Raw genomic sequence first — 26,371 nt, 5'->3', positions numbered from 1 at the left:
TACAGAAAAACTATTTATTTGGAGGAACTACAGAATAAAAAAGGAAAATGTTATAGGAAGGAAACAGTAGTTTCATGAGGCAGACTCTTTGTTCTTTTCAAAGATGAAGACATGAGTACAGACCAAACCATGACAAGTTAAAGAGATATTCAGGGATATTAATGCTTCTGTGACAATAGCCACTCATAAAGGTGCAGGGATAATGCAGAAATTACGTATGGCAATGGAACAAGGGGTGTGAGGCCAGGCTTACCTAATTTTCCATTTTGGTTTTAATATATTTTGATGAATGTTACTGCGTAAGTTTTCTGGGTTGTTTTTCATCACCTCTAAAATTGGGCTATTACTACTTATCCTGACAGCTTGTTTCACGTTTAAACAAAATAATGTCTTTACAATGCCAGGCACGTAAGATGTTTTTAACAAATGATCATCTCCATTCTCTTCTTAGTTACCTGTGGGTACTTTTTTTTTTTTTACTGTTGTTCAAGTACAGCTGTCTCCAGTTTCCCCCCACCTCCCACCCTTAATCCTACCCACATTTGGCTTTGTCCATGGGTCCTTTATATGTGCATTTGGACTACCCTTCCTCTTTGTTCCTTCTTATTCCCCTCTACCCTCCCCTCTGTTCACTTCAGTTTGTTCTTTATTTCACTGTCTCTGGTTCTATTTTGCTTGCTTGTTTGTTTTGTTGATTAGGTTCCACTTTATCAGAAACAGAAATCAGGAAAAAATACCATTTGCAATAGCAAAAGAAAAATAAAATACCTAGGAATAAACCTAAACAACAAGGTAAAACACCTGTATCCAGAAAACTACACAACACTGAAGAAAGAAATTAAGGAAGTCACAATAAATGGAAGCATATACCATGTTCATGGACTAGAAGTATTTTTTATTCAGTTTAACAGCTTCACCCTCTCCAAGAAGCAGATGAGTTTTTATGCTGTGTAGGATAGGTACTTCAGTTGAGGAAGATAAACATGAAGTTCAACCTTCTACTAAAAAAATAAATATTGGCATAAGCCCTGTGGAAAGGAAGGCAGCACCTAACCAAAGTAGAAAATGTGTTAATAAAAGGGAGGAGCGTGCACCTTAATTGGCTTCCAGAATCTAGAATGGAATCAGAATTTAAATAACCAAGCTGGTAATACCATGTTCATATGAATCTAGGGAGGCTCATAAATATATATAAAAAGTAATGTAAGTAGAAGTTTCAGGAAGAGGAAATTAAGATGGACTGTAAGAGATGGGGAAAATATAAATGAAAACAAGAGGGAAGAGATGTAAACAAGAGGTGATATACACAATTGTTGAGTTATCATTCTGTACACATGAAACAAATATAATGTATGTCAATTATACGTCAATGAAAAAAGATGGTGATTTCATAGGAAAAAAAAACATATAAACTTGCATTAAGGAAAAGAGCCAGATAGCTGCTCATTAAAAAGAAAAAAGATAGACACAGCTAAGAAAATAAAGGGAAAGGAGGAATCCAACTAACCCTTTTTAAGACCCCAGGGGAAAGGCAAGAGAGGGAGGAAATGGTGGAAGGAAAAAATAAAGCCTAAAGAAAATATTACTTGGTTAACAGTTTCATATAATAATAAGTAGATCACAAGTGCAAATAGGACAATGGAATATAAATAAGGACAGAAACCATTAAGAACTGTATGGGAAAACATATTTGACAATTATACCTCAGACAAGGGTTTGATCTCCAAAATATAAAAAGAACTATGAATCAACACCAGTAAGACAATCAATCCAATTAAAAAATGGGCAAAGGACCTGAACAGACACTTCTCCAAGGAGGACATACAGGGGGCATATAGATGTATGAAAGACTACTGAACATCACTAGCCATCAGAAAGACACAAATTAAAACCACAATGAGATACCACTTCACATCAGTCAGAATGGACATAACTAACAAATCAACAAGCAACAAATGCTGTTAAGGATGTGGAGAAAAGGGAACCATTGTGCACTGTTGGTGGGAATGAAGACTGGAGCAGCCACTGTGGAAAACAAGATGGAATTTCCCCATAAAACGAAAGATGGACCTGCCTTTTGATCAAGTAACCCCACTGCTGGGATTATACCCCAAGAATCCTGAAACATCCATTCAAAAGAACCTGTGCACCCCAATGTTCATAGCAGCATCATTTACAATAGCTAATTGCTGGAAACAGGCTAAGTGCCCATCAGTGAATGAGTGGATCCAAAAACTGGTATATTTACACAGTGGAAAACTACACAGCAGAAAGAAACCTACCCTTCTCAACAGCATGGATGGAACTGGAGAGTACTACGCTAAGTGAAATAAGCCAGGGAGGGAATGACAAATACCATATGATATCACCTATAATTGGACCTAATGAACAAAACAAATAAGCAAAATAGAATCAGAGACATGGAAATAAGGAATGAACTGACAGTGACCAGAGGGGAGGAGGAGAGGGATAACGGGGGAAAGAAGGAGAAGGGGCTAGTCAAGGAATATGTGTAAAGGACCCATGGTAATGGACAAGAGGGTGTGGACTGACTGAGGCAGTGGAGGTTGGGTGGGGCAGAGGAGAGCAATGGGGGAAAATTGGGACAACTGTCACTGAACAACAATAAAAAACATAAAATAAAATAAAGGAAACGGATGAAATAATTTCAAGTCCATGGGACTTGAAGAAAGGGATAGATTAAAATTTAGTTTGTTTTATTTAAAAGAAACAGCTGTCATTAATTACAGAATATATTTAAACTGGGGTGACACATGTGATGTTATCCAACATAAATCCTATTCCCTGACATAAAGGTCCTGAAACAGCTACAATGAGTCTGCTCTCAGGAGACTTCAGGACATAGTTTAAAGGCATAGCAATGACAATGATAACAAAGTCAGAGCTGAGTTAAGGATGTACTTACAGGCAACAATATTTATATACCGGTTCTTGTGCTTATTGTCTGGGTGATTGGAGCTGTCTGCTGTAATACCTAAATCAACAGTACAGCTCTGCACTTCCTGTAAAGAAATTGCACGTATAACATTTTAACACATATCCTTTCAAATAAAATGCCTTAAAATATAATGAAGACAAAACAAACAAAATAGTCTACCCAAAAATTTTTACATGTTACAACTATTTCTTGGCTAAAAGAAAATGCAGTGAAATAATGCCTTACCTGGTAAAACTCTTTCAGTGTCTAATGAGGGAATGAATGCCAAAAAAGTAAAGAAATCAAATTCCACAGCACACGACAAATGAGAAAAAAAAGTGTTCATATTAGGTTTACAATGGAAAACTATGATCATGCAATAAATATACTTGTCAAATACTAACAAAACAGAATGTCTCAAACAGATACATGCAAATCAAAAATTCAAACAATTTTGGAACTTTAAAATTATGTAAAATGAAAAATAAACATTTTTAAAAAGGACAGGGGGATAATAATACAATGAATTTTTTAAAATGTAGGTGAGAAAAACCATATATTTGATGACACATTTTATCATATTAGTCAGATTTGCTAATATCCCAATATAATGTAATTTGATCACTGTAGCACTACTTGAAACTCTGAAATAGTGATACATAGTTTTGTTCATTTTGAGTAATTTTAAAGAATAAACTAATTCCTATTAGGTGGCTTGTAACAGATTTAGGGCTGACAAATGTTAAAAATCTCCAAAAACTTTTCAATCATACATTCTAGTTCATTTTGAATAAAAATTCAGATAGCATTACTTTCTATATACTTAATTAGTATACCTTTTTAAATTTAAATTTTAATGGGTATGGAAAAGTAAGTTTTGGGAATTATCTTTCAACATGAACTAAAATCTTTTTAGATTTTTTTTAAGTGTATAAATTTGGAACTCACAGTTACTTACTGTTAAAATAATAACATGAAAGCCTTATAATTTTTGAGGAAGTACATAACCCAAATATGAATCTGATTCATTAACAAATGGCTCAGCCTCTTTCCCAATAAGCTTTTGAGGACATTTTTCTTTATTGCGCCAAGTCATCTGATTCTAGATTTAAATGCTGTTTAATATATGAGACACTTAAAAGGTATAGTATTATTTGTTAAGATAATTTATTATTATTATTATTTATTCTATTACAGTTTTCTCAATTTTTCCCCCTTTGCCCCCTCCACACAACCCGCCCCCAACAATGAAAAGTTTTCTTCACTCAGGCTGTGAGTTCAAAGCAACAGAATTAAGAAAACACGTTTTGAGTTTATTTTATTAATTTCATTATTACAATAGCTTGATAATATTCAAATTGATCTTATAGTTGCAAAAGCTATAAATTTGCTTTTGCACAAAGGTTATCAGCAATTTTATTATAAATTGTCTATTTTTCCTTGTGGTTTTTAATATTTGGGAAATTAGACCTATCCTTGACACATTCTCCCACTTTCAATTACAATTTCATTCAATATGAACCTGATAGGCTTTATAAGTTAACATCATGCTACTCAGTAACCTCTCCTAAGGTGAGAAAAATTAATTTGATGTTTTAAATATGTAATTCTTACCAGTATTCTACTGGACTTAGTCATTATCTCATGCTGCTTTTCTTATTGAATATAGCTACAACTTAGCTTTCTTTTGAGATTAAATGAACAATTTTTGATTCAGAAAAATCATATCACATTTCATTTCTATTTCCTGATATTTCTAAAAGCTTTCAAATCTATGCCATCTTCCTTCCCTAAACATACCTTGGTTGGTGTGACTCCTGGGGAGCGGTTGCTGGGAGCTATGGAAAGGTAGAACACCCTCTGATCAGGATCAGAGCTCAAAGTGCTTCAAAGAGGGGGTCCAAGAGTACTTGGGGACTCGGGGGGGGGGCAGACAGAAAAGCAATGTGATACTTCCTAGAGGGGAGGGCTTGGGGAGGGGGGCTGAAGATCCCTAGCTTGCTGGAATGGAAAGGACATGAGCTTTAAAATCACAGACATAGGTTTGATCCCAGCCCTGCTCTTCATTAGTTGTTATTAAACTCTGTAGAAGTTGATTTCATCAGTAATATGAATAGAAATAAAAAGAAAAAACTTCCAGAGTTGGGTGAAGATTAAATGTAGAATCACCTAGTACAATAAATTACCTTATTTTGAAAAATCTGCTAAACTGATAGTTTAGTGGGCATATTTCTCTGTCTTACGTAAGAGTATTTTAAGGGATATTACTAGAAAAATTTTCACATATTGTACAATTTAATTTTTTTTTAGAAAAGTATATTTTCTTAAGAAGAAGATGAGATTTTACTTTGTGTAAATTTATTACACCTGTATAATAAATGTTTCTCTATTTACACTGGTACAATATTTATAATTAAGTTTCTATGTACTTTGAAAAGGATGACATTTTGTAGTTTAGTGTAAATTATATAATTTAGAAATTTAAAGGAATCAGTGTCACTAATGCAGATTATTTTTAAAAAGAATCCTGAAGTTATTGATTTTATGGACCGGTATTGACAATGTTTTTAAATTTTTCCACTAGTACAGCAGGGCTTTTTAAAATGGAAAACCAATTTTCTAAATAATATAACCATAACACATCTCAAATACATAAGTGATTATGGAACAAATATTCTCACAAGAAATGAAAATGATCTCAATGTCATAATGTCAAGAAATAATCTACTGCTGAATCTTTTACATTTGCTATTTTCCACATTACTTAAAATAGATATAGTAAAATCATACCTCAAATTCTTCAGTAAACCCACTACTTGCATGTAAGTCTGCAACATGCTTTGGAAAGTGCTTTATTGGAATTGCTCCGACATCATCTAAGGGAATAAAAAAAATGAGGTTGGAAAGGATAATTCAACATAAATGAATGTGCTCCTCATTTATGAAGATTTATTAGTTCCTTCTTCTGAAACAACTTCAAAGTTTAATTACCCTTATAATCCAAATATCCAATTTTCTTTGTATTTAATATCAATCATAATCTGCATTTTAGAATTCTGATTTGACCAGGAATCTCTTTTCTGTCCCTACTCTAAAGAGAAAAGAGTTAATTTTCAATATTAAATTATAAATACCACCAAAGCTTCACTTTTTATCAGTGAACTGCATTGCTTTATGGGTGACTCTCTAACATGAGTAGGAGTTGCATGTAAATTCTAGAAAAAAATGCAGAAATAATAAGCTATCAATTTTACCATGGAACAACATGATATATAGGACAATTTCAGTTTTATAAAAGTGTATAATGTCTTATAGTTAAATAGTCTGATTTTTATAGTTGAAAACATTTTTCCCTTGCTTTATAAATAATAGAGAACATTTATATATAGATTATTCATTGAAAATTATGTCCAAAACATTTGAGACTTTGAATATTTCAAGAATTTTAACTTGAAAATATGCTACATAAACAAAGTCATTGGACTTGTTAATTAAGTGTGAAGAGGCCAAATTATTTCAACTGGCTCTATTTTTATTCCTGTAAAGACTTTCTCAGATTAAACATATTACTAGTTCACAGTATACGATTTCACAGGTGATTTTTATGACAAGGAAACATCAAACCCGTTTCACTAGAAACAGTTATTTAAATCAACAGATGCTCAGCATCTATGCCATTTAATATTTTAAGCTTCAGTTACCAAGAATTTGTTGATTAAAAAAAATTAGAATCCATCTGTTCTCTCTCTTAGATGTCGGTACCTGAATACTAAAATTGAATTAGCTAGTTAAGCTTAAGAAAGATTAGACAAAGATGCAATTTCACCTTCATACCTACAGAAAGATCTTGCCTGAATGTAGCTTTTATAAATAGATAGCAAACCAGAAATAATTTGTCATGTCAAAATCATTGGTTCTTCTACTATAGGTCCTTCTACCCACCCATACTGTACAGGTAACCTCTTTGCACAAGCAAATTGACTACTTTTTTTTTTTATAGTTAGGTTGTTTTGGTGATTTCTTTAATGAATTGGTCTCAAGTGAGTGAGACCAACGTATCTGTTTATTCTCTGATTTGACGTGAAAATGTGCACATTTGGGGGATTAGGAGTACATTTCTGAGAACTGCAGGTGAAAAGAGCAGATGTCCTTGATCATTATTCTGAAAAGCAGAACAAAGATTTTGGATTTCCTGAACCAGGTCCTGATTTGGGATTATTTTATATATTGTTAATAATAACTTATGTTGCACTTTGGATAATATGATGGTTAACTTGCATTCCAGTGTTGATGGAGTGCGTAGAAGAGGTATGTTTGAAAGTGAAAGGACTCAAAATACAATAGATAACAGAGCTATCAGTCTCAAAATTCCTAATACATTATTAAAGACATAGATTGATGAAAGATGAAAAGAACCAGACATTTCTGATACCTATGTCCATTGAAAATTACAAAGAAAATGGTTTTCTCTTTTTTTCTTCTTCTTTTTTAAATAATGAAATTTCAGAAGATACTATCAGGTAAAATTTGGGTATTTAGCAATAACACATGTAGTACAAAAAAAATTTTAAAAGGGGCTTCAGTAAAATGGTCGGATGGATGATTTTTTCTTGTTCTCCCTGATTTGGTGACCCTTTATATCCTTATCTAATCCTCTATCCATGCCTCTTCCATAGGTCACCCATTTCTGGACAACTTTTTTGTTACCACTTTCATTCTGGAATGTTATACAATGTTAATTAAATAAGCATATCTGAACTCAGTCATAGTGATCTCTAGGGTCAATGGGTGTCTTAATCAAAATGACACTGGCTAATTCTTGCATATTGTTAACCAGGTTAGTTCTGATAAAAAGTAGTTGATGTTTTTTCTAATATAGTTAAGAAACTTTTTTGCACATAAAATCAAATGATCAGATAGGAACAAAACTTTATCCTGACTTTTGTAATCTTGTCCTACCCACCCTACTGCATTGATTTAGTCTGTTTTTGTTGTTTAAGTTTCCATTTAAGTAGCTGAAATGACCAAAACTCAGCATAATTAACTAATATGTTACTACTATAAATGTTTTTTCTTTAACATATTACATCTGAAAATTATAAATTATTTTTCCACATCAAGTGTGTGGTTAAGAATCTTCATAATTTCTGAGAACAATTTACACACCTGGGTGACTGATACATGCTGTAATGTATATTTTGGGTAACACGAATATTTACTAAAGTATATTATAGCCATTTGCAAAGTATTTCAATAAGGACAAACCTTCCAACATTTTGTTTCACACTCAACATCTACCAGCTACTCATGGTCACAGGATAAGTATTACCTGAAATTGGAAAAATAGGGGATGGAGGTGTGGATATTACTCGAGGGGAAGTACTGTCCTCCAAATAAAAGTGTGCTGTCTGGAAGCATTTCCTGGAAAGAAAAGAAAGCAATTTATACTTCTAGATATCACAGATAATAAGATAACTTCTGATCTTCTTTAAAATTATGACATAAATTTTCAGAAACAAACATTAAGTTCAAATCTGTATCTATTTTATAAAATGCAAAGTAATAAAGAAATTTATGGCCTCCAAATTAATCCCAGTTCTACCTGTGCCAAATGCAGAAGAGCAAGCAAATAGATATCAGACATGCTGAAGGCAGAGATGGTACCTGAAATTCTGGTTGGTGCCAAGCAATGCTTTGCTGAGATAGAACAGTTCAACTCCCTAGTCAGTCTTTCACTCTGGCTGTATACCAGCACCCTGCAACCTTGGACAGGACCGCAGTGGGAAAGAAAGTATGTCCAAAGCTATTTTCATTCAATATTTCTGTGACCAGGCCCTTCTAAGCATACACAGCTGCTACAAAAAGGCAGCAAGCTATGATCATGTAGAAATGAAATTCCCACAGTAACATTTTGATAAGAAAAACAGGCACCTTTATTCTGTATGATAATGCACTAATGACAAAAGAAATAATAAGCATATATTTTGTAATATATTTGTTTTCTGCTTATTACGTTTTTTAAGAAGATGGGACCATGTCTTTTGATTTATGTAGACCCAACAGGAGTACAATAGGTGTTAAATGTTGAGTGATGAGATGGATTTTCAGGAGCAAGTAAACCCATCAATCGTAAGTTATCTACAACTGTATTCTTGACTCTCTTGTCCACCTGAGCCTCAAATGAAGTAACTTAAAAATCTCAAAACATTTGGGAGGAGTGCGTGTGTGTGTGTGTGTGTGTGTGTGTGTGTGTGTGTGTAATATATAGACAGAGAAAGGTGAATGAATGGATGGATGAGTGGATGGATGGACAAATAGATAGAGGAAGTATCTGAGAGAATAGGGAGAAGGCAGCATATCAAAATAGAAAAGGTAAAACAAAGCACATTGGTATTGAATTCTAACATGCTGCTAATGTTCACTATAGTAACTGAGTAAATACCAACTCTACTTTTTCCAGCTTTGTAATTGGATATTCTTTGGCTTTAAAAAATCAGTGGTCTGATAATGATGCTTGCATTAACTAGTGAAAAAAGAACCTGATAAATCATACCAAAAAGCTTGAAAGTGTGAGAAATTAAAAGTGCAGGATAAATTCTGGTGGAAGGGTATCCGTATGTTGCAGGTATACTATATAGGACAGTCCCACCTAGGAAGTGACTTTCTACTTAAAAGGCAGCATGGTACTTGCTGGAAGGCTGCTATTCTGGGTTGTTAGCTCCACTCATTTAAATTTAAGATGAAGAGAGAATTTGAAATGCTTTTCTCTCCCCCTTTTACCCCCAGCCAAAACAATGTGTCTATGGACAGTTCTTTTTTACATGGCTTTTGATGGAGTGTTTTGTTGAATATACCTTTGGTACTTGTTTAGATTCTAACTACTAAAAAAACTCTAAAAACTTTACCCTTTGTCTTTAAAAAGAACTTTTTGGAAATATTCCTTATTGAAATAATTTTGCATTAGAAAGTTACAATTTGGCTCATGTAACCATACCTTAAAACACCTGGAAAATTATTTCAAGGCATATTATTGAATGTATGAAAAGATTCAATATCTATAGTCCATCTGTTCTGTATAAGCAGTGAATGTCTTCACGTCTATGTGCTAAGTGTTGATAACTATGTCTCCTGCTAATTATCACTCAGCCATGATGAAAAAAGTGCTGACTGTTTTAAACTTGTAGACACAGGTCCTATCAATCAACATTAAACTGATTATTTAATTTACACCTTTTCATCACAGTAAGCATTTAGAATTGAAAGCCTGGGGTGTGTAATTATTATTCCATTTTTTAGATCCATATACAAATATGAAACAATATTTGTCATGATATATTCATGCCAAAAACCCTAAAAGAGGTCTGATTGAAATCTTTACGATGATCTAGTGAGCCTTCTCTCCGAATGGCAAAAATAGAAAAGTAATTCCTAGGTGGGTCAGTGACATTCCCAAGGCCATACAGCAAATGCCAGGGTTAACTGGGCAAGGGACCCAGATTTTATCACCTCTAATTTGTCTTGTCTTCCTGCTACAACATGCTTTCTCTCAAGGTTTACTCAGAACATAGGGAGACACCTTGAGTTAGGTAAATTAGACAAAAGAGAGGATTTATCATAGCATTATGAGGTTATAGTTTTTCCTAAAGATTAGGCTAGAAAAAATTTTAAATATGTAAACTTGGAAACACTTATAAGTGCCATGTTACCATTAGGACTCTTGTTGGTATGACTTTTAAACCTTTCCACAGGCTGCCATTTCCAGGAAGGCCTAAAATGTTTCCAGATTGGCTAGTGAAATCATTTTGTTTACAAAGGCATCTACACTGGAATTTGGATAATTCACACAAATCTTGAAGAATGCACTAACAATGGTATTTTGTAATTTAGCAAATGATAGCCCTACTGTATTACTGATATCAAAAGTCACATTTCAAAGTGATTTAATCTCAAGTGGTGTGAGTTAAGACAAATATATTAAGTTTTGAAATGAGTAAGAGTGACAAATCTTATCAAAATATTTGATAGTTAGATATAAAATATATATAAAAGCATCAGAGTGCTAATGTATTCAAGATACATAAAGTACTATTTGTGAGAAAAGAGAAATATCTTACTGCTAATGGTTAAATTATATTGTCAAATTTGCAATTTTATCTTTTTTTCCTCTGCATAATACAGATAGAATGGTTCACTAATAGAAAATAAAAAAACTCCAAAATTTAATTTTCCATGAAATATCAAATCATATGGAAGAAGAGTCATTTTCAAATTTGTAGAAAATAAATTTAAAATATTAAGTAACAGGTTAGAAGACTCACTGTAATTATTTCAATGTTATAACTATAAATCACCTGACATCTCTGCTGGAAGTTTATTCTAACACTGTTTAATATGAAGTAGAAATTGGTCCTGTTTTCCATCTTATTTTGAGTTTGTTTAACCCTGATTCCTGCTAACTTCAAAAATTGATCTGGCAGAGAAAATTAGATAGATATAAACTAGTTATCTAAATAAATGTGATGCCAATGTTGGTAAGAAGGTGGGTTAACAAGTCCAGTGGGAAGAAATGCAACATGAAAGCAAACATTTATGAATTCTATATGTGTTCTTGGGACTGTTGAGGATGAAATCTGTGAAAAGAGTCATTGGCAACTACAGAATTACTGAAGGAAGCTTCTTTCTTTGCATCATGTTATGGACAAAATAAACACCTAACCCATGTAGGATAACAAAAGCATGATCTGCTCTCCATAGTCTGCAGTCTATTCTGTTCTGTAGAGGAAGTCAGGTAGGAAAGACAGTTGGCCATGAAAACATCCTGCCTTAGCCAACGAATGTACAACCACCTTCAGCAACATGCTCTAGGTCTCACGGTCTCAGACACACTCAGCTCATCCTGCGTCCCAGTCTTCCCTCCTGCCTGGAAAGCCCTTCTCCTTCATCTGCACTTTCTGAATTCCACCCAGCCTGAGCACTACATTTTACATTTACCCTGTCTCTTCTGGCCTACCAAGATCACTTGGTCTCTTTTACCTTTATATTTTTATCTCTTTTAGAACATTTTTAGCTTTAGAGATTTGACTGCCATGCATCTGTATTTTACAATATTTTAGATACTTTTCATGAAAAATTATTTCTCCTCAAAAAGCATAAATATCTTAAAAGAAGTGACTGTCATTCTTTCATCCATTTTAAAATATTTTCCCATAGTAGTTAACATAGACCTGGGTACATTGAAAACAGTCATTTCACACAGTAAATATTTTGAATGAAATGAGAGAACACATTTTGGGATAACACATAAAGAGTGGTGATATGTACTTATAGAAAGATGTTGCTAACCAAAAAGTAGTTAATTTTAGATCTTTTGAACAAAATTCTCTTTTAAAACAGAAGTATAAGGTACTAAGCTATGCTCTTTCTTAGTTTACAGATATGATTCTTTATATTATCAAAAAGTGATTGTTTTGCAACAGATCCAGTCATAATACTTATACTATTTACATTGTATCCCTATTAAACTTACTAATTTACTGTGTGTTCATCTTGCTGTAGGATGGGAAGCTTATGAGAGGTGCAATTTTCCTTGTCTTTTAAAGATTTTAGTAGATGATTGATGAGAGTGAAGCTAAATTTCATCCTCAAGGCAAAGTATAATAAATTTTAAAATCCCTTGTATCTTAATATAGTCATTAACTTTATTTTCTAATTATATTTATATTTGAGTTGCTTGATATTTAGCTGTGTAGATGGGGTATTATTTTTTGTTATTAGTATGCAATTGATATGCCTTATACAAAATTCTGTTACTAAAAAACAATTTTTACTATATCAATAATTATATTTTCCTGCCCCAATTTGCTGGCTGTTGTTGGAGCATCGTTCTGTATACCACAAAAGGTTGTGGGTTTGATTCCCAGTCAGGGCACATATGTGGGTTATGGATTCAATCCCCAGTTGGGGCACATACAGGAGGCAACTGATTTATATTTCTCTTTCCCTCCCTTTCTCTCTAAAAATTAATAAACATATCCTCGGATAAGTATTAAAGAAAATCATGTTTTCCTAAATGATAACTTTTGAAATTATAACAGTGGGAGCATTGAATCTGAGAAGCTTAGATTCATGTTAAATATTATGACAAGATTTGAATGTTAATTAGATTAATATGAAAGTGCAACTGTCAAAACACTGTATTATATTAACTGAAGCCAAAGGTACTCCATTTTACCTTTAATTGTTTGACTTAAGTGTGAAGAACAATCAAATCTTTCATTATTATGTCTCTGGATTAAAAAAATTCACCTATTCATAGTTACCTGGATATATTAATGGGAGCTCTCAAGTAAAAGGAATTTTTAAAAAAGATTTTATTTATTTATTTTTAAAGAGGGGAAGGGAGGGATAGAAACATTACTGTGTGGTTGCATTTTGTGTACCCCCTGCTGGGGACCTGGCCTGCAACCCAGCCACACGGCCTTACACTGAGAATCGAACTGGTGACCCTTATGGTTTGCAGGCCGGTGCTCAATCCACTGAGCCACACTAGCTAGGGTTCAAGTAAAAGGAATTTTGAATATGCTTTGAGGAACTTTCAGGAAAAAAACAGGCAAAAATCTGAGCTTTACAAAATACATTCCCAAAACAAACAATTGACTTACCTCCAGTAGATGAGAATACCCACAAGAACCACTAGACAGATAAACGTCAGGGCGGACACAATCGCGAGGGGTATAACTGCCTTCTTCTCAGACTCCAGCCCCTCAGCTAGACCAATACGAGACTCATGGCTACTATTACTGGCCTCTGTGTTGGAGAAAATGGAGAGAGTTGATATTTAAACTTCAAGTTACAACATTTTTCAACCAAACAACTGCAATCTTCATCTCTGTTGCCTACCTTTAAAATTTTGACTCTATGATGCAAAGAATGTCTGTGATTATAAGCCAATTTAAGTAAAACAAAATTTAAAAATAAGGCAGGCCATCAGAGCCAAAGACTTAGAACATCCTAACAGAGATTCGCATCCAGGTAGGGGAGCTGTGGCAAGAAATGAACATAACGCTGACTTGAAAAGATTGCTAAAAGGGAAATGGAAGTATTAAAATAAGAAAACTACCCAGTGTTTAAATAAAACAATCAGGAAAACAGAGCTACTTACTGAATCACCATATAAAATCTTGATATTTCAAACTTTTTAAAGGAATTATTTTTACTCCTGCAATCAGGTAAATAATTAGGAGCAGTTAATAATTTCATTGAAAGACAATCTTAGGATAACCCTTCTTATATTAAGATAACCCTTAATTAAGATAACCAGCACACTACTTAAAATTTAAATGTAGGATGCATTATGCTAAATAAGCCATTCAGAGAAATACAAATACCACATGCTTTCACTCATATGTGGAATTTAATGAACAAACTAAACTAACAAGCAAGATAGAGACAGACTCATAGATAGAGAGCAGGTTGACAGCTCTGGGGTGGGGGCAGGGGATAGATTGAGCAAAAAAGGAAAAAGAACTCACGGACATGGACCCAGTGCGGTGATAGCAGAGGGGAGAGGCTGGGTAGAGGTGGAAGAGGAGATCAGGGGATAAATGGTGATGGATGAAAATATAATAAAAAATGAACCATTAAAAATAAAAACAAAAAATAAATGTAGCATGCTTTTAAAATGTTATTTTAAATGTTATCAACTGTTTTTCTCTATCAAAAATAAAAACACTACTGCATGTGAATTGAAGGACTATCTAGATCTAAGAAATTCTTTTCAAATATGCAAATATAAATTATGAAAAAGGCTAAATTCTCTCTTTGGGTTCATTTTAAAAAATTACAAATGACTACTTTTTGTGACCAAGCAGATGTGTTATTTTTCTAGCACTTTCAAAATCACTTTTTCTGGAGCTCTCCTTCCCAGTTGTTAAGAGTTTCACAGCCGCAGGGTGTCAGTGGCCAGCCACCATCTTCTTCTCTGCGGCGGTGTGTGCGGTGAGGAATGAAGGGGCCTGAACAGTAGAACTGTTCTACCACAATGATGCTGACACCACTACCTGTCTACCTGGAGTTTTGAAAGAACTACATTTAAATTCTGTGTGAGAGTCTACATTGCTTCCTACACAAATGGCACATTTGGTGCTATTGTACTAAGTAAATTACTATCAGTGACCTGAGACAAAGGGATTCAACTGAATTTTAAACATTTTGAGAGTCACATAAATTCATAAACAGAGTATTAAAACATATCTAATGCAGAGAACTTAAGATTTAAAACAGTAGCTTCCGTCTGTAACTGTACGATGCAAAAAGGGCCAATAATTTAATCTACTTATCTGGGTCAAAGGCCTGTAAATGACACCCAAATTTCTCAAAATACTTGTTCTTTAACTATGGAAGCATTAGTTAGAAAAATGTAGAATTCAAAGATGTGCCTAAAAAACCATATAACTGAAAAGTGGAAATAGTCTAAGTCAACTGAGACCTGACCTGTAATTAATATTCTTGCAAGAGTAGCCTGAGTTTATTTTCTATCTTGTTTATCATGTGCTCTGATAATTACATATTATGGTGAGGTTCATTTAGAAAACTAATTAGTTTGATGGTGAATGCATTGAAAATTTCTTTATAAAATTTACAAAAGCACCTTGTTTTATACATAATTGTCTTCACATATCTTCTCCTGTAACCATCGTTATCTAAATAGAAAGTCTGTGGGGAATAAATGAAATCATCCATTTAGCAAAGTCCTAGGTACCTTGTAACTAATATCATCATCTGTATCAGTCATTCTTGAATTGCAGTCCCCAGAATAGTGACATTGGCATCACCTGGAACTTGTTAAAAATGCAAACTTTGGGCTTGTCCCACTCAACCAAAGTTACTGAATCAGAAACTCAGTGAGGCCTTGGCCAGGTAGTTCAGTGGGTTGGAGCATCATCCCCATACACCAAGCTTGTGGCTTAGATACCTGGTCAGGGCACATACAAGATTCAACAATGAATGCATAAATAAGTAAAATGAGTCGATGCTTCTCCCTCTCCCTTCCTCTCTCTCTAAAAATCAATAAAAAATTTTTTAAAACAGAAAATCTGTGGGTAAGACCCAGAAATCTGCTTTAACAAGTCCTCCAGGTGATTCTGGTTCACATTCAAGTTTGAGAAAAAATGGTGTACATTAATTTACATACAAAGTGAGCTTACGTAATTACACAGGTCTTCAATGGCTACAAATATTCATAACAATATGTAATGTATATATAAGATACATAAATGTCTCATTTTAGATGTGCATACATATATGTCTGATCATATATGTGCTATAGAACATAATATATGTAACAAATTGCCATGTATACCATATACACACACTATCCATACACTTGTGCACACATATGGTCTTGTATACAGACTTTCCCTTAAGTTTACTGGGATGTTTAATATTAAAATAAACCAGAGACATGGAAATAAAGAACAAACTGACAGTGACCAGAGAGGAGGGGTGAGAGAGAAAATGGGGGAAAGAAGGGGAAGGGTCAAGTCAAGGAACATGTATAAAGGACTTGCAGACAAAGACAACAGGGGGAAGGATTGAATGTGGGAGGCAGGGCAGGGGATAGTATTGGGGGAAAATGGGGACAACTGTAATTGGACAACAATAAAAAATTAAAATAAAATAAAATTTTAAAATCTGGAAAAAATAAAATAAACCCTTCAATTAAGAAGACAGAATGATCAGTCCACAGTAATTACATAATATGAAACCTAGGCATTTTATTCAAGATGGGATACTCTATGAATATGTACACAATCAACCGACTGTTTTGTATATTATAATGACAACTAGTATTGATTTTTATATCCATTAGTTAAGTCTAAAACATTTATTTTTATATGTCTCATTACTATATATGAGTTAAGTAAATGATAAGAATCTACTAATAGACAATTAGAAAATAAAGAACTAAGATTAATATTTTAAAGTATATTTTCAGAATAAAACAGTATAATTTCGGTATTACAAATTAAGTATTATATACATATTTTAATGTTTACAATCTTGAAAGCCTAGTCCTAAGACATAGACACCAAAAACCCAGGCTTCCAGTTTCAGTTTTGTATTAACTCCCTAACTGACCTGGATCAAGTAGTTTAGTAACTTTGTGTCTCAATGTATGCAGTTATATATTGCAGACACTAACATTTGGCTTACCTATGTTATTTGATGAACATGTCTTATAAATTATTCTGTATTTTAGAAATATATAATCAAATTATAAGTTTCAGAATTATTCTATATACATTTGATAAAGTGGCCTATGCAATTATTTGATGACATACGACATATATTTTTACAGATATAAAATTAAAAACAGGCCATAGCTTCCCTAATCTTCTTTTACCTTATTTAATTCATAAATTAAGTTGCTTGATGATGTTGAATGTAATATTCATGTTGTTCTCTCCTCATCAGTGGGAGAAATGATTTAATTATTAATTATCATCTTAATAATTATTAATTATCTTAATAATTAAATCATGTAAGATTTATTGAAGAGAAATTGCTAAACTTTAGTCAATAATTCTAGATTTGGTATTTTTCTATATATATATATAGTCTCCCTATAAAACTATAATCTAGCAAGAACATCTCACTAATGTCACTACCCAGTAAGATAGAAAAATAGGTGGATTCCTAATATTTCCCTTTAAAAGACATCTCATAAAACATTTTTTATAAAGTACTATGATTGTAATGAATATATATATGTATATATAAAATTACCAGTGAACATGGTGACCTATGGGTTCATTATGTATTCTCACACAAATTTTAAATTTTTAAACTAGAACGCAGTGTTAAATAGTATCAAGTCAGAATACTTAGGACAATTTCTCTATTAAAATGTACAAACTTTTACTTGTTACTGAACAAAAAATCTACAATTAATTCAAGGGAAAGAAATCACAAAAGAAAGAAAATATCCTAATAAGATTAGTGTCTATGTTTTGAATTATAAATATTCACTTTTATGCAATAATAGTGCAAGATGTTACTTTAGCCTGTCCTTTAACTTACTGTTAAGATATAAATATTTTCATTTTAATCTTAAAATGCCTTAAAATTTCACTTTAAAAAATTATAAAGTTCTTACAATCAATTTGATGAAATTATCTAGTATTTCATATGCTTAATGCTATTGAATTTCCCTTTTCTTTTTTTTTGGCATTTAAAGCAAACATCTGTATTATATATGCTGTCAGTAATGTGCTCTAGGAAACATCTGGCCATTAAACTAATTTGCATAAAATACACTAATAAATTAAATTCCTTTCTATAGAAAATGTTCTAGTATTTTACATCTTGTCATATAATACCGATCCATACACTGCATATTAATGCCCATTATTTAACTTCTTAGAAAGGTGTATGAGTACAAAGCACACTGTTTTGTTAGTTTACACTGCCCTCTTTAGGCAGCACTAAAGTAATAAAGCACAATTTTTAAAAATTAAAATCTTGTTTAAAAGAAATCTTACCATTAATTCTCCAAACTTAGTAATATAACTATTTTTAAAAGCTTCCCAAGCTACGCAGTACAAATTATGTAATTCCTTTTCATGGGGCAGAGTAAAAAGAGGTGCTTATATCATATAACTCTCAGAATTTATAATTCATTTTATAATTTAATAGAATTAGCTTATAACTTATTTTAGAACATGAGTAAACATGAAAATCAAAATCATCTAAAAGAAGCACACTTCAATCTTTCATTTAAAAAGCAGTATACTAAAAATGTACTAACTACATGTAATTGCTCCCACATATAACAGGCATTTTGTAGAATATGAAAAATTGACAATAAATAAATATCACTTTATCTATTTTGCAGAGAGTTAAAGACCACCGCAAACAGAACAGAAAAGACTCATAGATTCTGAGAACAAACTGATGACTAACAAGAAGAGAGGGAGAGAGAGGTGGATGGGAAAGGTGGAGGGGAATAAGTGGGACAGCCTTCCATTTATAAAATAAATGAAGCATGGGGATATAGCGTACAACATAGGGAATAGAGTCGATAATATTGTAATTACTTTGCACAGTGAAAAATGGTTAATAGACTTGCCATCGTCATCACATTGTAAGGTAAATAAATGTCAAATCACTATGTTGTACACCTGAAACATACAATACAGTATGTCAACAATACTTTAATAAAAAACCAACAAAAAACAATTGATTATTCATTTGAAATAATGAATAAAATCATACTTTAAAATGTAACATGATTTTATGTCTTGATTAAAAAATTAATGTGCCATTTTACCAAATTTCTATCTTTTCATGATTTTTAAATTTTTTGAGAAATAAGATCATCACACTTCAGTCTATTCTTTGATCCATAACTAACCTGCCTGTGAAATGTTGAACACTTCTGAGTGCCTGCCTGTAACAGTTGGTGTGGAGGACTGTGGGGACCCAGGAGTTGTTTCTGAGTCACCTGCTTCCAGCAACCCGTCAACATCTCTTTCATTAACATCTGGAAAACTGAAATCTGTGGAAGTCTCGTTATCATTAAGGCTATCTGAGGTACTTGGCCCTGATCCACTCTCTTCATCACTTGTAAGGACTGCCCATGCTTTAGATTCTGGGGGGAAAGCAAGCAGGACATCGCCAGTCTGAACGTCACTGTCCCGTGTTCCATCATTGTGCTTTCGGGGGAGCACCTTGTTTAATGGTGATTTATGAGGGCTTCTGTCCGTATCAGCCTGACTTTCTGAGGGCACATCTGTGACTTTATTTTCTTCTTCGGATTTCTCAGACAGTGAATATGAGATTGTGTTATCCTGATCCACAAGACTGTTTCTCTGGGGGTCTGAAACATTCATTACCTTTTCCTGGGATTCTTTATAGGAGAAGCATGATGTACACTTGTTTACAGATAAACCATCTCTATCTAGGTCACCATCATCGTCATCATCATCATCATCATCATCATCATCAGTATCACCATTGTCACCACCACCCACTAACTCAGCATCAGATCTGTCACTATGAGTCAGCTCAGAAGTTGTTTTAGGAGGAAACAGCAACTTGGTTGCGGTAACAGAGCCATCTTTGCTGGGAGGAAGAGCTGTAATGGAATCATACACATTTCCTAAAAGAATAGAATGATCAGCAAGTGTATCAAGAACAACTGTTGGAATACCAGCCAGCACCTCCTCAATAATGAAGCCCTTGGTGGAAGTGAAAGCTTCATCAGAATACACAAGCTCATTTTTAGGTGTATTTGGAGGTCCATCCACAGATAAAGCAGGAGTAGCAAATGCCTGCCCTCCTTTTGGGGGAAAGGCATAGTTAACCTCCAAACTAGCAGTTTGGAAAAACTTATCACTACTGAACAATGAAGGCCTCACTTGCTGGGAACCTTTACTTTTAAGCAAAAATGGTTCAAAATATTTCTTATTTACATAAGAAATGGTTAAACCTTGAAGTGAAGCAACAGGCATATAAGAAGCAGGTGAACCATCAAAAACTGGTGCAGGTGTAGAGTGCAGAGTGTTTTCACTTGAAGCAGATTTTGCTGCCATGGGATGCAATATTGTAGGACTAATTCGATCAACCTTGGGGGTTTCAACCAATACTGGATCGCTAGGTACAGCTGGAAGAGCAGTTTTAAGCAATGTGTCAACATCAGAAGACTGAAAGGAAGGGCGCAGCAATAACAATTCAGTGTTAAAAGAAGCTGAGGCCTCATAAAATAAGAGTTGAGTTGAAGGAGATAACATTTCACAAGAGGCAGGGCCAGAGGATGCTGACTCTGAGTTTATGCTAAGTGCATGAATAAGAGAAGTATCACCAGATGCTCGCAATAGTGAGTGTGGAGGTTCAACTGAAAAGTTATTTTCTGGAACTCGACTAATCTCACGATTAAAAACCTCATTGGCCGTATAAGCAAGAGAACCTGGAGGAATATCCTTTGCATTAGGAATGGAAACAGGGGCTCCTTGTAAAGATGCATTCAACCCATTTACATTATTGTACAGGTCGGGCATGGCTGTGCTTTCAGAATGGTAACCCATCTCACTGAAAGAAGGAATGTGCAGTTCAGTCTGATTTCCATCTCTTATGTCACGTTGGGAAAGTGGCTTATGATCATCACCCAACACAGGTGTGGGATATGTAAATTCTGCTACAGAAACAGGTGAAGAAATGTTAAGGACTGTGAGACCACCTGTGTCAGGTAAAAGAAATTCACTATCAGAGGAGGTTCCAGACCACTCCCCATCACCAGAGAGGCCATGAGTGGGCTGCAGCGATGAGGTGGCTGGCGTTATTAATGAAGGCCAAGGCATCGGTATGTGGCTAGGGCTGCTAAATAAGGAACCCTGATGAGACACATTGACAGAATCATGCACAGGTACTGCAGAACTGTAAGAAACAGTGAAGAGATGTTGAGAGACCAGGTTATTAGATAGTGCATAAGAAGGTTCAGGCCCGGAAGAACATGCATGTGCCATGACATCACTGCTGGATGGCTCAACTTGAGAAAGCACACGTGCTCTATGAAGGACACCAACTTCACTACCACCAAATTCCAGTGTCTCTGAAGCAGCATGAGTCGTGGTCTGATGTGACACCACCTCAGAATATTGAGCGAGGCTGGGCTCTAATCGTAAATCACCCCCAGCCACTGGCAGAGAAGCATGCAGGGACACCTTATCACTCTCCACAGCAGAAGTAACTTGTGGAAGGATTTGAGAAACTGTATACAGATGGCGAAATAATTCACTACTGAAGGAAGCAGAGGAAAATGGGAGCAGAGGTGCACCATCATAGGAAGACAGGATGGATTCAAATGACACATCGACACTGGGAAATACAGGCGTAGCATGCAAGGCCGAATCACTACTTGAAGCGGCAGCAGGAGTGTTGAGGATCTGACTGTCAAGCAACAAAGGGGTGACTAGAGGAAAGACTTCACTACTGGAGGAAGGCTGAAGAGGTGTCTCACCATTGTATACTGGTTGAGTTGTCTGTGAGTGTACCACGTTGACAGTGGGGACCGAGCTGTGCTGTCTGGAGGATGGAGTAAAAGCATGAGGTGTTACCTCAGTTGGGAAGTAGGCAAAGGAAGAATAATGTGGCATTTCCATATCTGTGGCTGAGGGACCCTGTGACACCTGTGGGCCTGGAGAAGAGGACTCAGTTGTCTTCTCAGATCCATCACTGTGTATCTCGGTGTGATTGGTCTGGAGAAAGTCCTCTCCACCTGATCCAACATCGGGCTGTGTCCTCACATCTGTAGTGTCAGGAAACCACATTCTTCCATCAATCGAAGGATCCTTTAGAGAGTCTTCTGAACCTGATGAGGCTGAATCTTCTGAAGCATTTCTCATAGATTCTCGTGTGAGGACATCGTATGTGATTGCTTCTGGGTTTTCTGAAGAAAATACATACCCGTGGGATATGGTCTCAGAGATGAAAGGCCCAGCAGTAGTTGTGGGACTGGAGCCTGAAGAATCGTCACCTCCCGTATCGAGCTTAAAGTTGGTCAATAAACTCTCTTCCTCACTGATATCAGTAGATACCTCTGGAGATTCCTTTACAGAAACTGGGCTTAGTGATTCCACAGTCCCAGACAAGTTCACCTGTGGAAATCTGAGAACAGCTTTAGAGGCTGTAGTGCCTTCCAGAGTGTGAGGTGGCAGTTTGGTCACAGTCTGTGAGATCAAAGAAACACCTTTTTTGGGGGCTAATTCAGTGACTGGTTGGGAAGTGGCATCTAAAGATGTGTTGGGAATATCACCCTTTCCAGAGAATTCACTTCCTCTTGTTGGTGATCGGTTAGTCTTGGCCTCATTGTATTGAGTCCCTACGTGATTGTAGTTTGTTGTGGTGGAAACCTGAGGTTCCTTTCTCCTTATTTGGTTTGTGGCACTTTCTCTACCAGGATTCACAATAGTGTCTTCTTCAATGTCTTTTCCATCTTCTTCTTCCTTTGAAAAGGAAACAAGATTTAATGGAACATAAGGAAATTAGAGAAAAACAAAATATTGATAATATCTTATACTGCATTATAATGCTAATCTTCATAAAGCGTCATTCCATAGACGCCATGCCTGTTTCCTATAAACCTTTACCATCCATCCTCTAGAGAATAAGCCTAATGAATACATCCCATTTATGGCTGCCTTTATTTTAATTTTATGAAATGAAGTAATTAAATTAATAGATACCACATCTTTGAATGGAAGACACATTGTAGCTGTATTTAGTTACTGAGAGTCTTATTTAACATGTTATTTTCTTGTTTTTGTGTCTCTCTTCAGTTCATCTGACAACAAGCTAAAAGCTAACTAGTAATTAGCTTATTATAATAGGAAGTGGCAAAGAAAAAACTTATTTCAAAGACAGAAGTAGTGTGTGGTCCCATTTTTGTATATATTTAGATTAAATGACAATTTTTAAGCCATCCTAAGAGGTTTTTATTTTTTGTTTTAAATACTTTCCACTTATAGCTTAGGCAGACATTTTAGAGACAACTTGTCAAAATATATTTCAAGTACTAGTTATTTGTGTTCCTGTTAAAAACACAATCTAGGTGACCCAGCCTTTCATGAATACTTCATCACCATAATGGCCCAGGAATGAGCTGGCTAGAGGTCAACTAAGACCCATACTTTCTGGTACTGATTTGCCTTTTGGGACTTTGGAGGCAGGCAAAGTGGCAATAATAAAATAAGAAAATAATAAAATTTTATACAAAAAAAAATAAAAAAAAAAAAAGAAAGAAGAAAAAAAAAAAATTAAAAAAGGAAGGGAATGGAGGGAAGGATAAAAAAAAAAGAAAAAAAAAAAATTAAAAGAAAAAAAAAAAAAAGGGGGGGGGTAAAAAAACTGTTCAAAGGAAATTATAAAAATTATTTTTAATAGAGGGAGGGGGGGGGGGAAGGGGGGGGGGGGGGGGGGGGGGGGGGGGGGGGGGGGGGGGGGGGGGGGGAAAGAGGGGGGGAAAAAAAAAAAAAAAAAAAAAAAAAAAAAAAAAAAAAAAAAAAAAAAAAAAAAAAAGAAAAAAAAAAAAAAAAAAGGGGGGGGGGGGGGGGGGGGGGGGGGGGGGAAAGGGAAGAAAAGAAGGGGGTTTTATAATATGTCTAATTATGTATTTAGAAAACTAAATTGCCATAGGTATCAAGGTATGATATTTTTAGTCCATATGGGGCATGCCTTTGTAAGAAGATTTATTTATTTTTAGACAAAGGTGAAGGGAGAGAGAGAGGAAGAGAAACATCAGTTGGTTGCCTCTTGTACACACCCCAATCAGATACACAACCCATAACCCAGGTACACAACCCATAATCCAGGCATGTGCCTGACCAGGAATAGAACCAGTGACCTTTTGCTTTGTGGGATGACGCCTAACCAACTGAACCACACTGCTCAGGGCAATATGGGACATGATTTTGTCAGTTTACTAGCCTGTCATCTATTAAGTCTCTTAGGGCCACATCCCTTAAAATAAGAAAAAAGTGACCTAATACAAATTAATCAGTAGAACTTGACCTATACCAATAGATATAATCTAAGTCTTAAACCATGTGTGCTCATAATCATGTGTCTCTTACACATGAAAAACTGGATTATATAAATCAAGTTTCAAGGTTAATTATCTAGAGCTTAAATATTTCATTTGTTTATAATAAAATCCTGATTTAATCTGTAAACTCCAAAACTTCATAAAATGGTAAATAATATTTACTATTTTACTAAATATTTTCTACTATTTACTAAAAATATAGTCAATTACTTGACTTGTTCTCAAGGAAAATTTCTTGGTGCCACGAATTTCCTCTTTCCCCAGAAGTTCTCAAAAATTTGTTTTATAATCTGATGGGAAGTTTTGGTGAGGATCAATGTTAAGCTTAGCAATATGACTTCTGAACTCTTCCCCATTTTTGAAAATATGGATTTATGCCTAGTTTTCTGGTATCACTCCACACCCTTACCCTCTTATCAAGACACTTTCAAACTTCTTTCTCCTCTATTCCAACCTTCATTTTTCTCTCCTCTCCCCTCATTTTAAGCAAATGACCTCACTATTAACAGAGAAAATGGAAGCCATAGGCAAAAACACACCTCCTCTTAAAATTAAAACATCAAAAACAGGGACCAACCAACTTGACCCACTCATCTGGTTGCAATTGAAGAGCTGTTGTTTCACTGCCTTTCTACTTTTTACATCTGTGTTTTAAACACACTCTTTATCATATTCTCAGGAACTGAACACAACTGAGTATTTCCCTCTATTTTGTGTTTTCAATTTTGTTTCTCAAATGGATCATTCTTAGCTTAACAGAAATAAATCTCTTATTTAAAAGAAACATAAGGAAAAATCTCTCATTCAGCTTCTAGTTGTTATTCCTCCCCTTCACAACTATAGTTCTCAAAAGATATCATCTATACTCTTTACATAATCTAACAATTTCTATCAAATCCCATAACAATATTGATTCTCTTTTTCTTTGCTTATATTCTATACACAAACACACTTTATTATCTTCCTACCATTTCAATAAGATTTTTCTAAAAACATAATGCCACACAACTTTTCTTCTGTTAAATGGGAAGAAAATATTATACACACATGAACACACACACACACACACACACACACACACACCCTCTATTTCTTTTGTAGTAGAATTTAGACTTTATGAAGTTTAAATATGTCTTGGAATCTGATGAAGGTAATGCATCATTACTTAATCCTACCCATCAAATCTTGCAAATCTCTATGAGGTCATATTGCCTCTTGTCGACATTTCAAGAATATTTCTCCCATGCTCTATGGTTATTCTATATATATCTGAAACCATAAATATTTTAATGAATATATTTCCTATAAATTCTTTTGGAGTTATTGTGAATCTCTCTTCCACTATATGGTTTTGGTCTGTGTCACTCCTTTTTAAAAACAAATTATTACACTTGATCTTAGCCAAAAGGCCGAGAAGCGATTGGATCAAAAAATTATGGTACATATACACAATGGAATACTACGCAGCAGAAAGAAAAAGAAGAACTACTAAACTTCGCAACAGCATGGATGGAACTGGAGAGCATTATGCTAAGTGAAATAAACCAGGGGGCGAAAGACAAATACCATATGGTCTCACCTATGAGTGGAACCTAACCAACAATACAAAGATGCAAGGAAAATAAGACCAGCAACACTGAAAGGAAATCAACAGAGACAAGAGCGAAGGAGGGAGCGGGGGCAGGGAAAAGGAAGGGAAGGGGAAAGTCAAGGAACATATAGCAAGGACTCATGGACAAAACCAAATGAGAAGAGCTGAGGGAGGGAAGGAGGGACTGGGCAAGGAAAATTTTTGGGGGGTAGGCAGAGACAAATGTATTTGAAAAAATAAA

General features: G+C 34.6%; 1 protein-coding gene across 2 annotated transcripts in view; it reads right to left on the bottom strand.

The window, feature by feature from the left end:
* Positions 1–26,371, bottom strand: part of PTPRZ1 (protein tyrosine phosphatase receptor type Z1) — a 203,839-nt gene that overhangs the window by 26,134 nt on the left and 151,334 nt on the right. Inside the window, exons 12-17 of one of the 2 annotated variants that reach the window (XM_054564622.1) lie at positions 19,353–22,941; positions 13,600–13,744; positions 8,268–8,359; positions 5,729–5,814; positions 3,185–3,205; positions 2,927–3,023 (exon numbers count right to left, since the gene is read on the bottom strand). In XM_054564622.1, the coding sequence (XP_054420597.1) occupies positions 2,927–3,023; positions 3,185–3,205; positions 5,729–5,814; positions 8,268–8,359; positions 13,600–13,744; positions 19,353–22,941 (4,030 nt within the window). The remainder of the gene's footprint in view (positions 1–2,926; positions 3,024–3,184; positions 3,206–5,728; positions 5,815–8,267; positions 8,360–13,599; positions 13,745–19,352; positions 22,942–26,371) is intronic. The other variant, XM_054564621.1, reaches the window with a different exon arrangement.

Source organism: Pteronotus mesoamericanus, unplaced genomic scaffold (genome assembly GCF_021234165.1).
Source record: "Pteronotus mesoamericanus isolate MK-2021 breed Mesoamerican mustached bat unplaced genomic scaffold, CSHL_Meso_final scaffold_85, whole genome shotgun sequence".
NCBI lineage: Eukaryota > Metazoa > Chordata > Mammalia > Chiroptera > Mormoopidae > Pteronotus > Pteronotus mesoamericanus.
The sequence above is the reverse complement of the archived record's forward strand: the minus strand, read 5'-3'. Positions and strand labels throughout refer to the sequence as shown.